Source organism: Agelaius phoeniceus, chromosome 14 (genome assembly GCF_051311805.1).
Source record: "Agelaius phoeniceus isolate bAgePho1 chromosome 14, bAgePho1.hap1, whole genome shotgun sequence".
NCBI lineage: Eukaryota > Metazoa > Chordata > Aves > Passeriformes > Icteridae > Agelaius > Agelaius phoeniceus.
Genome location: NC_135278.1, coordinates 5,444,835 through 5,461,647, shown reverse-complemented (window position 1 = coordinate 5,461,647; position 16,813 = coordinate 5,444,835). Strand labels below are relative to the sequence as shown.

The following is a 16,813-nucleotide window of genomic DNA, read 5'->3' as shown; positions in this document are numbered from 1 at the left end:
CTCAGTGTTTGACCTGTGCATTTTTCAGGGATGGACTCAAACTGGTGGGTTTTAAAGCCGGATTTCAGGTTGCCAACAGAGGAGGAGATCAGAGCCATGGTGTCCCCAGAGCAGTGCTGTGCCTATTACAGCATGATCGCAGCCGAGCAGCGGCTCAAGGTAAATCCTGCTAAATCCAAGGCAAATTACTGACACCCTGTGAGGGGTGAGCCTAGGTAACACCTCCTCCCTGAAGCTAATTCTGCTATAAAGTAGGCAAGTTAGGTCCCTGACTGTTGTGTCACTTGCTAAGTTTGCTGCTGCATAAAAGGGAGTTAAGTTTTAAAGAGAGAAACACTGTATTTGTACCTCCTGTTATCTCAACAATGAATCAGCTCAAAAGTACCAAAGGGAAGGTACAAGAAAAGGCTTATGTTTATACCTGGAGCTCTACAGCTGAAAGTAACCAGCAGGTGGCTGTAAGAGACACTGATTATTTTTTCTGAAGTTGAGTGTGCTGCTAGATATGGAGTTCGTCAAAATACTGGGCAGTTTGACATCTCTGCTACTGTTGGTGAATCTTGCAAACAACTGTCTGTGGAAGTTTGCTTGTTCAGCATGGCAAGTCTCCATGACTTCTAGTTCTGTCTCCAGTAACCTTTTTGAGACTTCAGCTTCTCATTTTTTCCCTAACATTTCTCTGCAGGATGCAGGTTACGGGGAGAAATCCTTCTTTGCTCCAGAAGAGGAGAATGAAGAGGATTTCCAAATGAAGATTGATGATGAGGTATCATCAGAGTGATGCATGAGTGTGTACACCAGTATATAAATTTGAATGGCAGGAGAAAAATGAGGTCCTTATATTTAAAGGATATATCTAAAGTCCCATTCAGTGTTTCCTGTGTTCACACAGCTTTCCTGGGATCTTCTGCTGGCAGCTCATACCTGTCTTTGGTGATTGTTCTTGCAGGTACTTTCCAGGATTAGGCTTTTTTTACCTTAAATGCCTTTTTGTGAGTTCCTTAGCACTTCAGTTATTCACTGAAGTGTTATCAGGGCAGCTGAAGGATCAAGAGGAAGAATTCGCCCTCATTGTGTCAGTTGAAAAGTTCTCAGTATGACTGGAAGAATTGCAAAATAAAAGCTTGGACTGTAGCAGGGTTATGATTGTTTATTTTCTCACTGGCAGGTGCGCACAGCTCCCTGGAACACCACACGAGCCTTCATTGCTGCTATGAAGGGCAAGTGCCTCCTAGAAGTGACTGGTGTTGCAGATCCCACTGGCTGTGGGGAAGGATTTTCTTATGTTAAGATTCCAAACAAACCAACCCAGCAGAAGGTATAGTTCCCAAGGAGCAGTGGTTGGGAAGTCATGTGGGAGAACTGGACTAAATAAGGGACATAAGGAAGAGAAAATATCAGATGAGCATAAGAAAGACTCCTATGACATTAATGGGCTGAATCTTCCTCTGAACAGGATGATAAAGAGCCTCAGCCAGTGAAGAAGACAGTGACTGGCACAGATGCGGATCTGCGCCGGCTTTCCCTCAAAAATGCCAAACAGCTTCTGCGGAAATTTGGAGTGCCTGAGGAGGAGGTGAGTGTGAGCCCAGGGCAGGCTGCATGCTTCTCTAAGGCTTTAGCAGCTGATGGTGGAAGAGATGTATAAATTTCTGCTTTCATCTCATGTGGAGAGGATTGAGATCCACAGCCAGGTGCCTCAGCTGTGTGTCTCTAAAACCACTCCTTGTCTTCCTGTTTGCAGATAAAGAAGCTGTCCCGGTGGGAGGTGATTGACGTGGTCCGTACCATGTCCACAGAGCAGGCACGCTCAGGGGAGGGGCCCATGAGCAAATTTGCCCGTGGCTCTCGGTTCTCTGTGGCAGAGCATCAGGAGAGATACAAAGAAGAGTGTCAGCGCATCTTCGACTTACAAAATAAGTATGTTCTTATCTGATGCTCACAGCCTTGGACCCCACCCTGTCCCCGCAGAGCCCCAGCTCTGTGCATGTCTGGGGCTCACTGATATGTGTGGTGTAGGTGTTCATTCAACTTGTTGGGCTCATGAAATACAGCACTAAGAAAGAGGCCTTTGGCTGTTTATAGAAACTCTCAGGTTTAGTGTCCTGCTGTCACAGACCATTTGAAAAGGTAGAATGTGTTGCAGAGTCACAGCATGAGATGTTCTGCAGTTCCACACATCAGTAGTTCACCACCTTATTTCCTTTCCTTTCCTGTTTTGTTCTGTTATGAACAATTTGCCATCCCTCTCTTGGGTAGCAGGTAGCAATTCTGTGTTCTGTTCTTAGAACTGACAGAAGAATTAATGCATTATTCCTTGTTCTGGCCTGAGACTTGAGTGGTGAGGGAATAAGGTATTGTTAATGAAGAAGAGATCAACTATTTGGAGAAGATTGTCTTGAAACAGTTGTTCTTTTAGCAGGGGTTAAAAGGAGGGCTGAGAAGGGAGTATATTATGCCTGTTGTAGTAGTGATTTGTATCATTAATTCTCAAATCTTTGCATCATTTTTACCTTTGTATTTCTGGGAAGGTAACAGACTGAGGTTGTTTTTTAATTTGGGAGGGCAACATTCACTGACTTTCAGGATGCCTCCTATTTCAGGGTTCTGGAATCCACTGAGATCCTGTCAACAGACACAGATAGCAGTTCAGCTGAAGACAGTGACTTTGAAGAGATGGGAAAGAATATTGAGAATATGTTACAGAACAAGAAAACTAGTTCTCAGCTCTCTCGGGAAAGAGAAGAGCAGGAACGGAAGGAATTGCAAAGGATGCTCCTGGGAGAAGACAATGACAAAGACAGGGGCAAAAAGGACAGGAGAGACAAAAAGGGACTGTGTAAGTAACTGCAACCACCAGAATTATGCCTGGGAAGGGATGCAGGACTTTATGTCCTGCTGCAAAGTGTGCTGATCTGACCTCTCAAGAGTGTGGATTCCTTACAGGGAGAATGTATAAACATGCTTATCTGGGGCTTTTCCCTCTCTGGGGGTTCTTCCTTCTCTTGAGCACTTAGTGGCTGAAAGTGCATGTGAAGTATATTCGTTGCCTCATATCTTTTGTTTATTTTGTACTATAAAATAACTCTGGTATTTCTTTAGATAGTCACTGCTGCTTCCTGCTGAAGTTTCCTTTTTTTATTTTTATTTTGAGTGGGGAGCTGCTTTTTTTCAGTATTTTTCTCAAGATGTCTTCACACATAGTTCCTGCACCCATCTTACGGTTGTGTAGTTGGATCTTCTGTGTACACACAGCTCTGTGTGTGAAGCAGCACAGTCTGCAGGCTGATAGCAGTGTCTGTTACACTGTGTGCTGTGGCAGCATGTTTGGAGGTAAATTGGACAGCTGCCAGATTTGGATCTCCTTGAGATGTGCTTGTTTTAAGTGCATTCCAACAGAGAACTTGACATGTCCCTGACTGGCTGGTAAAACATTTGGCCTGTGAATGAACTTCATGACCACTGTTACTTGTTGAATATGTGTGAGCAAAGCTGAACTCTGCATCTGAGTCAATGTTATTGTTCCCATCTATTCCCAAATTGGGAATAAATCACTAATAAATAGTTACTGGAATCATTTATAAGGCAAATGTGGAAGATTTTTGATGATTATTACCTCATGAGAAGATATCCAGTGTTAGTTTGTACAAAACCTCTCAACCTGAATTATGAATGGTGCTGGAAAGATTCTGTGCTCACTGGTTGGAACACTCCTTGGAAAACTGGATAATTCTTGACCATGAGTTTCTGCCAGATAACCCTACCTATGATGAAAGCATTGTAACTAATCCATCTGCAGGGCCAGATGCAATTGCATTGCTGGTTGCACCTGTGGCTCCTTGTTGACTGTAGCTGTTCCTTCTGGCTTTATAATCTATGTGGATAATTAGGTATCTTTGTTTGAGCTGGATTTCATGTCGTGATAAGAGAACATGAACAAGCAAGGGAAAGACTTCTGTTAGGTTTTCCTGAATGTGTGTCTTGGAAACTTTTAAACCAAAACTATCTGCTGTATTTAAACAATGGGTATTTCTACAATGTGGAAAAAAACTAGAAGCAAATAAAGCATTTTCTTGTGACAACAGCTTCAGCAGCCTCAGCAAACTCTCACAAGGATGATGACACTGCCTCTGTGACCAGCCTGAATTCCTCTGCCACGGGCCGGCGCCTGAAGATCTACCGCACGTTCAGGGACGAGGACGGCAAGGAGTACGTGAGGTGTGAGACGGTGCGGAAACCCGCGGTCATCGACGCCTACTGCCGCATACGGACCACCAAGGACGAGGAGTTCATGTAAGGCCTTCCTGGTCTCCTTCTCCTGTCCCTTAACTCTGCCTGCAGGCTTATTTCATTCCACTGACAGCATGAAGAAATGTAGAATTGAGCGTAGAAGCCCGGCACAGTAATTGTGGAGAGAAAGAGATTTAATGGCCGTCCACTTGGAGGGTGTCACAAACTTCGTGCAGTGATTGAGCTGGCAGAAGAGTACCTGGCAAATCATGAACTAGGCTGGAAAATTACTGTGTTTTTTTTCCCCCACGCAGACGGAAGTTTGCTCTGTTTGATGAGCAGCACCGTGAGGAGATGCGGAAGGAGCGGCGCAGGATCCAGGAACAGCTACGGAGGCTAAAGCGGAACCAAGAGAAAGAGAAACTCAAAGGCCCTCCAGAAAAGAAGCCCAAGAAAATGAAAGAGCGTCCAGACTTGAAAGTAAGCATTCCATACAGGTTCTGGCTACTGGAGAAATTTTCTGTTCCACTGATGTACTAAAGAACTCACTGGGGGATTTTAATGATGCTTTGCCTCGAAACTAGGAGCCCATATGTGAATTCTGATCCATCACCTTCTATTTTTGCAGCTAAAATGTGGAGCATGTGGTGCAATCGGGCACATGAGGACTAATAAGTTCTGCCCTCTTTACTACCAAACAAATGCCCCACCTTCTAATCCTGTTGCAATGACAGAGGAGCAGGAGGAAGAGCTGGAAAAGACAGTCATTCACAATGACAATGAAGAACTCATCAAAGTTGAAGGAACGAAAATTGTCCTGGGAAAACAACTGATTGAGAGGTAAGGGAAAAAGCAGAGATACTGGTGGGAATAATAAGAATAAACAACGTAGAGTTTAATGTAGAATACTCATATGTATATTAGTCACGGGAATAAAGTGCCAGGGCTTTATATAAACATATTACAGTATTTTGATTGAGCATTTGGTATTATAGAAGATGGAACCAAAGCCAATACTGGGGGACAAGTGGTCTTGATTCACATGAGGGCTGGAGGAATTATTGTGCTTTTTTGTTTGTGCCTAGTGCTGATGAGGTCCGCAGGAAATCCCTGGTCCTGAAGTTCCCCAAGCAGCAGCTTCCTCCGAAGAAGAAGCGTCGTGTAGGGACAACGGTGCACTGTGATTATCTCAACGTGAGTGAAATGTTACTGAGCTGATTGCAGCACCTCCATTTCTGTTTGTACCAGCTGGCCAGGCCCTTAACTGCTCCTATGCAACCTCCTTGTGCCTGCCCAGAAAATTAATAAGCTAAATTGTCTAGGATTTCTGTGAGTAAATGCTTTGCAGCTTGGAACTGCCTTAATTTTTCTGCCTTTGATTTTTCAGCGTCCCCATAAATCCATCCACCGGCGGAGAACAGATCCCATGGTGACACTCTCATCCATCTTGGAGGGCATCATCAATGACATCAGGGATCTTCCCAATGTAAGTTTGAGCTATGACACCTAAATCCTGCATCTCAAGCAATATGGTTGAAGTAGGGTATCTGTCGTAGACACCAGAATTTGGCTGGTTTTGTATAGGTACATGTTAAAAGCTCATATGTGATATTTTAAATTTTTTTTTCAACAAAACCAGCACAAGATGAATGAAATGTAGCAGTGTGTAATGCTTTTATATATGTGGCACTGGAGAAGATCTGTCCTTCACTCTTTTCTGACCAGACTTTGCCAGAAACTTGCAAAATAAAAAGATTAAATGGAATATTTGAGTTGAAATGAGAATTTAAAAGTTCAGTTTCTCAACTTCTGTGCTGCAATTGAAAATACCACAAATTCTCAGTGAGATTTTCCTTCTTATAGTGGTATTAGAAAATACTGCATGGAAGAAAGTGCTTGCCATCGTGTGGTTGAGCTTGTTCTGTTTTCCCTGGTGCAGTTAAGGAACTGTTTGTGTAAAGGTTTTATACCTTAGTGCCTGTTTAACTGTGGAAGTTAAACTGAGAATAGCTGTGCTATTACTGTGCTAATAACCATTTGTTTCTTTTCCTCCTCAGACATACCCCTTCCACACTCCTGTAAATCCAAAAGTTGTCAAAGATTATTATAAGATCATTACTCGGCCCATGGATTTGCAGACCCTGCGTGAAAACGTCCGTAAGAGGCAGTACCCATCCCGGGAGGAGTTCAGGGAGCACCTGGAGCTCATTGTGAAGAACAGTGCCACATACAATGGTAAAAACACAGGGAAATCCTGCTTCTGCTAATACACTGTGCATGGATGAGCTGTGGAACATTTAGAGTCAACAAAAGCAACATAAAAGCAGAGCAAATTCACTTCCAGATGGCAGTAGTGAACATGTATTTTTACAGATATACCTGAAAGATTATATTAATGTTAAGAACTAATTAATAAAATAAGAACTAATTAATAAATAAGAAAGAAGTGAATTACAGCATGTAGCAACAACTAAATGATGACTGTGATGTGGTAATTGAAGTTCAGTTATGGGTCTGTGTCTTGGGGTGACTCAATGACTGAAGACTTCTGCATGTTTCAAGTCCTGCCTACCTCCTTCATAGCTAAGTAAAATATTGTTTTCAGTAGATTACATTATTATGCTTTATTGAATGAATCTCTCAATGCAAATAGGAATAGTTCACACCCATTGAAGACAGTGCCTTGGAGCATGCAGCTTTAAGTAGAGTTTGCTGTCATGATTTTACATATTTTATTCTCAGTTGCAATAAACTCTTTCCCCATTTGGGACAGTCAGGAAACTAGTTTTAAAAAAATGAAAGAAAGCTAGTTTAAAATAAAAGCATAGATTCTGTGGTAGAGCATGTATCTGCTGGAGAAAGGTGCTGATTCATTGGCTTTATTCTGACTGCTGATAGAAATGTCTTTGTCCAAAATATACTAATTTGACAGAAAAACCTCCCAGCTGTACTGAGTCTGTCTAGGCTGTGCGGCATTGAGTGTGACATCACTGAGTTTGTGTCTTTGCTGCTTCCTTTATTATTTTGACAGTTAAATCCCTGATTTATCCTAATAAGTAAGATCCATTTTTTTCATAGTTCTGCTGCTTGTTTTCATGTCTGAGGAATCCTGAAATTATCCAAAGCTGTGGGTTTTTGAATATTCCTCAAATGTCCATCTTGCCTTCCTTAGCAGTTTTGCTCCACTGACTGGACTTAGTGAAGGAAACAGAAATGTCATGATTAATATTTGTTAATATTTGGCAGAGGTGGAGGGCTTGGAAGCCTGTCTGCCACAGGCACAGCTGCTTTCCAAAGGATTTCCAAACTTTACTAGAATGTATGCCAGAAATATTATTTACTACAAATAATACTTTCTCATATAAAATGCATGCTGAACTTGAATAACTGTGTGTATTGAAAATATACTTGAGCATATTCTCCTAACTGTGCCAGAAATATTATCAGTGATGCCTTAGGAGTAAAGATAAATCATATTGTGACGTGGCCTTTTTAATCAAGCTGCACTTGCTGTGTGTGTTTGCAGGGCCAAAGCACTCACTAACACAGATATCCCAGTCCATGCTCGACCTGTGTGATGAAAAGCTAAAAGAGGCAAGTTCTGTGAATGTGTTGTGGTCAGAATGGAGGGGGAGGGATGATCAGGGGTGGTTGAAGACTTTGAGAATAGAGGATGTGCATAGGCAAAACACAGGGGTTTAGGGAGAGTAGTAGAAAATTAAAGGAGTTCTTCCTCCTACCCCAGAAGGTATTTGAATTTTACCATTTTAAACAGTTCCCATGGGAGCCTTTCTGAAAACATGCTTGTTTCTTATTCTAGTTACCTTATCTATAGGCTTATATCTTGACTATTATCCCCTGTTAGTTTCAAGTGTTTTCATAAAAAGGTGCATGGGAGTCTCTGGGACAGGGTATCATGATAGTTCAGTTATTAGTTTAGGGTCAGCCACTGAATTTCCCTACTTCTTTTGCAGAAGGAAGATAAACTGGCTCGATTAGAAAAAGCAATTAATCCTCTCCTGGATGATGATGATCAAGTGGCCTTTTCCTTCATTTTGGATAACATTGTGACTCAAAAGATGATGGCAGTTCCAGATGTATGTATCTTGAGTGACTGTGTGTGATATGCAAAACGTGCTGATCTTGTTGTGGAGAAAACAGTGCTATTAAATAGAAAAGTCTTCTGTAAAATTATCAATTTGTATTATATGTTTCTACTGTCAAATAGATATCAACAGGCCTAGTTAAAAATCCAGCTGGTAGATCTTTTCTCTGTGTCCCTCCTGAACCTAAATGACTGGATTCAAGAGGTCTTGTTATAAATACCTTAAATACATTAGGAGTGTTAATCAATTCTGCAGACTTGTTTTATGACGTTTGTAGCTCAAACTGTAGAAAATTCTACACAGAAGCTTCCTAAACCTGTCTGTTTTCTTCTTTTATTGTTTTGTTTCAGTCTTGGCCGTTTCACCATCCGGTTAACAAGAAGTTTGTTCCTGATTATTACAAGGTGATTGCTAATCCGATGGATCTGGAGACCATCCGCAAGGTCAGTAGCTTGGGCTGAGCAGTCTCTTGAGGGGTGTTTGGACTTGATCACTCACTGGGTGACAATTCTCTTCCAGAATATCTCCAAACACAAATACCAGAACAGGGAGACTTTCCTGGATGATGTTAACCTCATCCTTGCCAACAGCATTAAGTACAATGGTAGGTGGTGGAAATGAGGCTTCAGCTGCCTTTTGTACTTAAATTAATTCATCTGGGCACCTGTACTGCCAAAGTGTGTTGAAGCCTGAGGCTGTGATTCATAAACCTGATGATTGTTTTCCTTTCTTGAGAAAAGAAATGCTTAAACAGTGCTGGTTTTCCTGTCACTGGAGCTTTATTACCTTCTGGTGCAGAATGGGGCAGTTACATTTGGGGAGGATGTTCTGCTTGCTCAGTACATGTCTCTGATCCAGTGTTTTGTTTCTGGCAAGTTCCTTGAGACAGACAGGGTACAACCTTCCTGTGTCCTAAATCACACTTTTAATGCTGGAACAAACTGGTTGTGCTATTTTAGCTGAATGTGAGCTCTGCTTACTCAGAAGGAGTTAGGATTTAGGGGTCTGTGTAACCAAAACCTGTCTTGCTGTCTTGGCAGCTGGAATTGGAAAAACACCAGAATGTATAAAGAGATTTGTTTCTTACTACAGGGTCAGACAGCCAGTACACAAAAACAGCCCAGGAGATTGTAAACATCTGTTACCAAACTTTAGCTGAGGTATGTGGACAACTTTAGTGGAATATTTACAGTTTGAATTTTCTGTTCTGCAACCTTAGCAAGCTTTTTTGTTCTTAGTATGATGAGCACCTGACTCAACTTGAGAGAGACATCTCTACTGCTAAGGAAGCAGCACTGGAGGAGGCAGATCTGGAGAGTCTTGATCCTATGACCCCTGGTCCCTACACTCCACAGGCAAGTGACCAAACAAGGCTTTCACTTCCTTTTTGATCCCAATTTTCCTCTTTGTTTCGTGTTCTCCATCTGTCTGCAGTTTGTCTTTTAGTAGAGTATGTTGTTGGATGGTGTGCTAACACTTGCTCTTTAAGAATAAATGTAAGAAGCAGTTCTGATGCTTCAGAGAGTGAGGTACCTAAGACAGAGAGACATTTCCCAAGCAAGTTGTAAAACTGGTCTACAGATGAGCTGTGTACAGTCAGGTACAGCTGAGTGTGGGTTGGAAGGTCAAGGACTGTGCAAGTTTAACATTTAGAAACCCTCAGAAGTCAAGCAGTGGACAGGTAAGGAGAACATGAGGACAAAAGATGGATGTAGTGCTGAGAGGAATCCAGGGAGCTGTTTGGTAGTGGCATTGTTGGGAAGGCTCATTGCTGTGGGTAAAGCAACTCTCTAATAAGGTCAGCAAAGTCCCACTGTACCCTCATTGCTGGGATTCTTTACATCTCTTGTTCCAGTTCTAGTGAAAAATAATGCTTTTAACCTTTATCATTATTTTATAGCAGACAATTATGTGTCTCAGGTATTTTCTATGTGTTACAGAGCAAGTTCATGCTGGGCTTCTTTTCAGTGTTTACAGTTTGGCAAAGATTTATAAGCTACTTAGACTTTTAAAAAAACAATTCTTATTTTGGGTTGTTTGATGTTTTTAAAAACATCAGTTAAAAACTTCCACCAGGAATGACAAGTTAATTCATGAAAACTAAAATTAACTTTGGAATTTGCCTAGGAAAGCAGGGGATGTCATCCTAGTGTCTGAGATGTGCCTTTTGTTTATTTGAAAAAGTTCACAGGCCTTGGGAAAGATCTCTGTGTTGATAATTGAATGATAAAATGCAGATGTTGAGGTATAGGAAGACAAAGCAAAACTTTTTTGCAGTTGTTTGGCCCAGTTGTAGGCCAATAATTTTTCAGTTCTGTGCAAGTCTGATGTAATTATGTCTGGAAAGTTGCATTTAATTTTAGCAAAGTCAGAGCAGAAAAGGAAGGCCTGAAGTTCAGGAACAATTTAAAATCTTATAAAGATTATTTTTAAGAGAAAAACTAGTTTAAAAATTGTTTAGGCAGGAAATATACAAAGACTGTATGGCTGAGCCAGGATAGCAGGACACAGGTGGGTTTGGGGCAATATTTAACGCCCTCCCGTCCATCTCTCCCCACAAAAATACCAAAATGTAGCATTTTAGGAAGGTAGAAAGTATTTGCTAGAAATCATGATCAAATTCAACTGGCTGAGAATGCTGAAACTGAGTATCATGGAAAAGACCTTCCTGCCAGTAGGAAGTGTTGGTCTGCAGGAGAGTCTTTGGAGATGAGTTATTGAAACTATTTGTTGACATTTCAAGAATTAAATGCCATCAGTGGTGATCCCAATGCATCAGAGTGAGGGACAAAAATGATATTTTCTTATCTGATGGTTTCCTTCCCAAGAGCAATGTTGCTTGGTCTGATTTTATTCCAAGCTGGTGATCAAAAGAGAGGAAAGGAGGCCTGAGCAGGGAACTGTCCTTGCTAAAAGGAAAGAGCTCTCTGAGTTTCTGCCTTGAACTTGTCACCTGAAGGCCACCCTTCCCCTCTGCTTCTTGGCTGGAGGTACAGTCCCACTTCCCACACTCCCAAACTTGCCACAGATGGCAGGTCTGGGGGAATTGCTTGGCTTTAGTTCCCTTTTTTAAATGCAGTTGTGACAGCCAACATTTATCTCCCCATATGGGTCTTCAGAGGTTGGCCTCCAGGATATAAAAAGCAAATACAGCTGAGAGCTGTCTGTGCTTTACATGCCTGTTTAAATTCTTAGGAAGTCTGTTTTGCCTAATTTAAGAATTATTGCTGTTGTTCTTAAGACTTTCAGTATTGTCATGATCTATGAAGTGTGTATTGTAAGGGAGCTTTATTAAAATCCTAATCCTCATTAACTCTTCAGAGGTCAGTCTGGCCTGTGTCAGCTTTAGGAGTTGAGACAATGACTTATATAGGATTGACTGGAAGCTGAAGCTTTGCTGTTTCATATGTGCTAGACTTTTCCCAGTTCTGATTGGAGCATTTGGGGCTGCAACAGCATTCCCATTACAAGGAAGTAAATGAAAAGGGCCATGCTGAGTCAGACCCAAGGTTGATGTAATCAAGTCTCCTGTCTCTGGCAGGGAACAGAAGTAGGTGGATGCAAACATGCAGTGATAATTTTTACAGCAAACCCTCTCTGCTGCTGGGAATTGGTTGTTCAGGCACCTTAAACTTGTGTTGGACCTGGACCATTGTATTTATGAGCTGCAGAGAGGTTTATTCTCTATAAATTTATTGAATCCTTTTGGAGCCCATTTGTGATTTTGGCCTTTGTAGAATAGAACTGTATAGAACTACTGACTTTTATTTTAAAATCTGTTATTTGGCAAACTTCAAAGCTGAGGTTTTGAGCCATTGCATTTACCCCATTTGTTCTTTAAGAATAATTAGCTCATTTTGACTAAACAGTGTGTAGTAATATGAACACCATGCCAAAAAGATGCATTTAGTCCTGAAATCCCAGTCTTGCCTCTCAAGATAATGTTCCAGTCTCAGTTCAGTGCCTGAGAATGTTCTGTCTCCTGTTTCCACCTATACTTTAGCCACCAGATTTGTATGATACCAGCACTTCCCTCAGTGTGTCCCATGGTGCTTCATTCTATCAAGATGAAAGCAATTTGTCTGCTATGGACACTCCCATCACTACCACAGGGAAGCGAGGAACTCAGGTCAGAATCCTCCATTTTCTCATCTGGTTGGGGAGTTGTCTTGTATGAGCAAATTACTAAAAGGAGGCAATGACTTTGTAGGAAACAGGTGACAAAGATCAGGTTTTCCAAGCAGAGAAGGAAATCTCTTCCAAAAGTTATGATATTTTCTTAATTTTGACTGCTCTGAGGCAAAAGTAAAAAAAAAAAAAAATTAAAGAGCACTGGGAATTGAAACAATGCAAAACAAAGAATAGAGAATCAAGAGCTGCAAAAGAATCTGCCTAAGGCCAGGTATTTGTTTGCTTCACTGCTTCTGGAAGTAGAAACCTGGTGACTCATGCTACAGAGGGTTAATATGCAATCCCTTGTTAATTCTGAAGAAGCAAATGGTGAAGGACATTCTACAGATTCACAAGATCATAATTAGATTATTATGGTTGCATCCAGTGACAATTAGGAGCTTGGAACATATGGTTGCCACTGTAGATATAGTTGTAAAAGGAAAAGCAGACAGGTTAAAGGCATTAAATAACTAAATGAACTTGTTACAGTAACCACAGAGTATTTTTCCTTAGTCTTTATTCTGTATTAAACAAAACAATAAATGTTGAAGCAGAGGGAATAGCAGAAGGATATGCAGTAATAGGACCATGAAAATAAATTACCAGGAGGATGAAGAAGGTGAGGAGGAGCCATAAGACTGAAGATGGTACCAGAAAGATTGGTGAGAGCTATTCTGAACAATGCAGGCAAACAGAGATTGGTTATGAATAGCTCTGTGTAGTATTGTAGCCATCTGTAGCTTTGTGAATGCCTTCTAGATTTGGAAGTCTTCAAGCTTTCTGTAGAAATTTATAGTCTTTGGGGCAGAATCTTGCATGTCCTCTTTATCTTGGACTCATAGGGACTGTGGGAAGAACAGGAAGAGAAGGACAGAAAAAGATTTGGGGGAAATGCTGTATGCTTTTAAAATATATTATGAAAATAAGCACTTTTGTTACAACCTAGTGCTATTTTCCAGAAATAACTAGTTGAACAAGGAACTCTGGTCTGTAAGGCTGGAGATTCCCAATTCAAGGATGAGCACACCAGGTAGAAGTGTGTGGAGACTGTGCTCTCTGATCTTGCAATGAAGAGAAGAAGAATCCTTGCTCTGAGAGTGATACACAAATATTTTCCTTTCTGCCTTTCCCTTCCTATCCTCCCACACCCACCTCTGTGGCCCAGGTGTCCCTGTCCCTCAGACCCCCAGGTGATGTCCAGCAGTGCCCTCCTCAGTGTCACTGCTCTTTGTTCCCATCCAGATGCGCCAGGGGCGAGGTAGGCTGGGCGAGGAAGACTCTGATGTGGATATTGAAGGATTTGATGAGGATGATGATGGCAAGCCTAAGACTCCAGCCCCAGTGAGTACATTTACAGAAATCCCAGCCACAGTGTAGGTGCTGACTCGCAGGGCTGTCTGTTGAGCCTGTTACCCTGAGACAGGCTCTGAAATGCAGTTTGGGAAAGGTAGCACTGGGAAATGAGGGAATGCTTCAGAGTGGACAGAATGGGAAATCTCTGATAGAAATGGCAGCATGCTGCTGGATCTTCAGCATCCCTGTTTGTGTGACCCAGGAGGTTGAAGATGCAGATGGTGACCTTGCTGATGAAGAAGAAGGATCAGCCCAGCAGCCCCAGGCCAGTGTCCTCTATGAAGACTTGCTTATGTCTGATGGAGAGGATGATGATGATGGGAGTGATGAAGAGGGAGATAATCCTTTCTCATGTAAGTGTCTTTTTCTGATTGTTCATTAACCCAACTAATCTCATGCTTCCATCACAAAAACATGCAATAGAAAGCAGAGACCAAAGGGGCAAGATGAGGAAACTGGGTGAACACAAATGGGACTGAAAACAAAACAGGAATGGGAATGCTGTAAATATAGACACACATGAAAGCAGAGTTAAGACAAAATCTTGTTGATTGTATTTCATAAAGTGAAACTGCAAATGGTTCTGAAAACACTGCGAGTATGATTTGATATGCAGAGCCAGGAATGGGTAAAAGTCTAGTAAAAGTACATTTAATTTGATATGAAATAGGGTTATGAATGTTAAATGTAAAATGTTAATGTTAAAACAATGTTATCACAAACAGGAAGGGATGTACAGAGGTTATTCAGACTGTTTCTATATTTTAATACAAACTTATGCAGAAAAGGATATAGTGTTAAGTTTATAGTATATAGTATTTAGCATACAGTATTTACCAATGACTTCTGAAAATTATTAGGAGGGAAGAAGGGGGAATTTTCCAGAGTAGACAAGACATAAGGCCTTTTGGATAATGGTGGTAGTGACACTGCTTTGTAATAACAAATATTATAATAACAAATAAATAACTGTTCAGATTTGGGCACTCAGTGGGTGGTGTCACCTCCCAGATACCTTTTCTGCTGCCTTGTGGAGACAGGACTTTACAAACATTCCTTACAGTCAGTACTGCAGCCTTGAACCACAGACAGTGGGTATGTGAGTGACAGAACAAACCTGGCAGTTCCTGACCAAACTTTGGTTCCTTACACAGCTATCCAGCTGAGTGAGAGTGGCAGTGACTCAGATGTGGAGCCCAATGCAGTGAGGCCCAAACAGCCTCACGTTCTTCAAGAGAACACAAGGATGGGCATGGACAATGAAGAAAGCATGATGTCCTATGAAGGAGATGGTGGGGAGACATCTCATGTTATGGAGGACAGCAACATCAGGTAATTAGAGCTGGTAAAATCCCTTCTCTTAAAGATTTTTGAAATTTTCATCATAAAAACCTGAAGAATATCTCATATTTTTCATAAAGTTAGCTTGTGACTGTTCTTATTGTTACAACCATAATTACAATTTATTCTTACTGACAGAAATTTTGGGTTGCTGTTAGATTTTCACTAATAAAAATACCAGTTAAATTAGAAGAAAAACCCATCCATTTTTTTATTTTAAGTTAGATGATTTCTTGCACATACGTAGTGGGTTTTGATGGCAGGACAAATAAAAGTTTCTAAAAGCTATCTCAAACTATAAGATGCCTTTGAAGTTAAAAAGTGATTTAGCAGATAAACTTTTTTTTTCCCCTCTAAGAACAAGCATGTCCTGACTTGAAATTCAACTGCTTAGTTGAAGTCCAGAAGTATAGGAATATGCATATTCTGTATTTTGGAAGGTGTTAAATTTTTAGAAAATTAAAAGTACAACAATATCAGCTTTATTTTTTTGCATTTGAGAGAACAGCAACCTACTCTCCCTTCTCTGGGCATTCTGTAGAGTACAAGTATTTGATTCTCTGTTCTTCTTCTATTTGTGGAATTCAGTTCCTTGGTGCAAATATTGACATTTGCCTCATAAATCACAGGCATCAGAGCTGATAGGTAGCTGGGCTGGCAGGCACTGGTCATTCCAGCCCAGGACCTTGACAGGAGTCAGCAGGAAGTGCTAGAGAAGATGAGAATGGGCTGGAAACACTCCTGCACTTTCTGTCTGCACTGAAGGTGACAGAAGCTGTTGGAGCAATCAGTTTTTCCTGCCTGGAGTGTATCAGAGTGGAGTGAAGATACTGGAATTGTTTCATTGGAGAACTGTTTTTTCTTTAGTTTCTGTTTTAAAAAGCTGGCCAGTGACAGAATGGAAATGCACAGTCCTAGTGTTCACAGGACTTGAAGCCAACTCTCACAGCAGTTAAATACAGAATTGCTGGTATCAGCAGCTCATTTAATTTAAAATTATTTTCTTCTTTCTTCTAGTTATGGCAGCTATGAAGAACCAGACCCAAAGTCCAACACAAGAGACACGAGTTTCAGCAGCATTGGAGGCTACGAGATCTCAGAAGAGGAGGAGGAGGAAGAGCAGCAGCGCTCTGGGCCAAGCGTGTTAAGTCAGGTCCACCTGTCTGAGGATGAGGAGGACAGTGAGGACTTTCACTCCATTGCAGGAGACAGTGACCTGGACTCAGATGAATGAACTCCCTTCCCTGAGATGATGGTCATTTTGAGCCACTCTTGGCTCCTGAATTTCTCTTGTCCCAGTTTCAGTGTAGTGTGGGCTGTGTCGATAAGATTTTTTTTTTATTTTTAGATATTTTAATTGATTATAAAACATGTTATATGAATGAGTAAACGGTGAAAAATAAGCTTTAGACAAGCGTGTCCTGCTGAAGCTTTGGCTTGTAGCCTGTACTGGTTCCAGAATTCAGATACAGGTTTGTGTGGTTTGTTTTTCAGTCTATATTAATGTAAAGTAATTCCTCAGAAATACTGGCCTGTTGGACACATGCATGTCTGTCAGGAAAAAATGCTTGCTCAGAATGAAATACTTGCTGTTGATGAACAACTGTAAG

At 41.2% G+C, this 16,813-nt stretch overlaps 1 protein-coding gene across 4 annotated transcripts in view; it reads left to right on the top strand.

The window, feature by feature from the left end:
* Nucleotides 1-16,806, top strand: part of TAF1 (TATA-box binding protein associated factor 1) — a 29,164-nt gene extending 12,358 nt beyond the window's left edge. For 2 of the 4 annotated variants that reach the window (XM_054641304.2, XM_077186010.1), the window contains exons 18-40: nt 29-159; nt 686-766; nt 1,169-1,318; nt 1,457-1,576; nt 1,745-1,920; nt 2,604-2,839; nt 4,086-4,293; nt 4,545-4,710; nt 4,859-5,070; nt 5,316-5,424; nt 5,618-5,716; nt 6,288-6,465; nt 7,757-7,824; nt 8,205-8,327; nt 8,687-8,779; nt 8,856-8,940; nt 9,429-9,496; nt 9,575-9,691; nt 12,340-12,465; nt 13,752-13,850; nt 14,065-14,215; nt 15,017-15,194; nt 16,221-16,806. In XM_054641304.2, the coding sequence (XP_054497279.1) occupies nt 29-159; nt 686-766; nt 1,169-1,318; nt 1,457-1,576; nt 1,745-1,920; nt 2,604-2,839; nt 4,086-4,293; nt 4,545-4,710; nt 4,859-5,070; nt 5,316-5,424; nt 5,618-5,716; nt 6,288-6,465; nt 7,757-7,824; nt 8,205-8,327; nt 8,687-8,779; nt 8,856-8,940; nt 9,429-9,496; nt 9,575-9,691; nt 12,340-12,465; nt 13,752-13,850; nt 14,065-14,215; nt 15,017-15,194; nt 16,221-16,437 (3,191 nt within the window). In that variant the 3' untranslated portion in view covers nt 16,438-16,806. The remainder of the gene's footprint in view (nt 1-28; nt 160-685; nt 767-1,168; nt 1,319-1,456; nt 1,577-1,744; nt 1,921-2,603; nt 2,840-4,085; nt 4,294-4,544; nt 4,711-4,858; nt 5,071-5,315; nt 5,425-5,617; nt 5,717-6,287; nt 6,466-7,756; nt 7,825-8,204; nt 8,328-8,686; nt 8,780-8,855; nt 8,941-9,428; nt 9,497-9,574; nt 9,692-12,339; nt 12,466-13,751; nt 13,851-14,064; nt 14,216-15,016; nt 15,195-16,220) is intronic. The other 2 variants (XM_054641303.2, XM_077186011.1) reach the window with 1 other exon arrangement.
* Nucleotides 16,807-16,813: the final 7 nt, after the last annotated feature.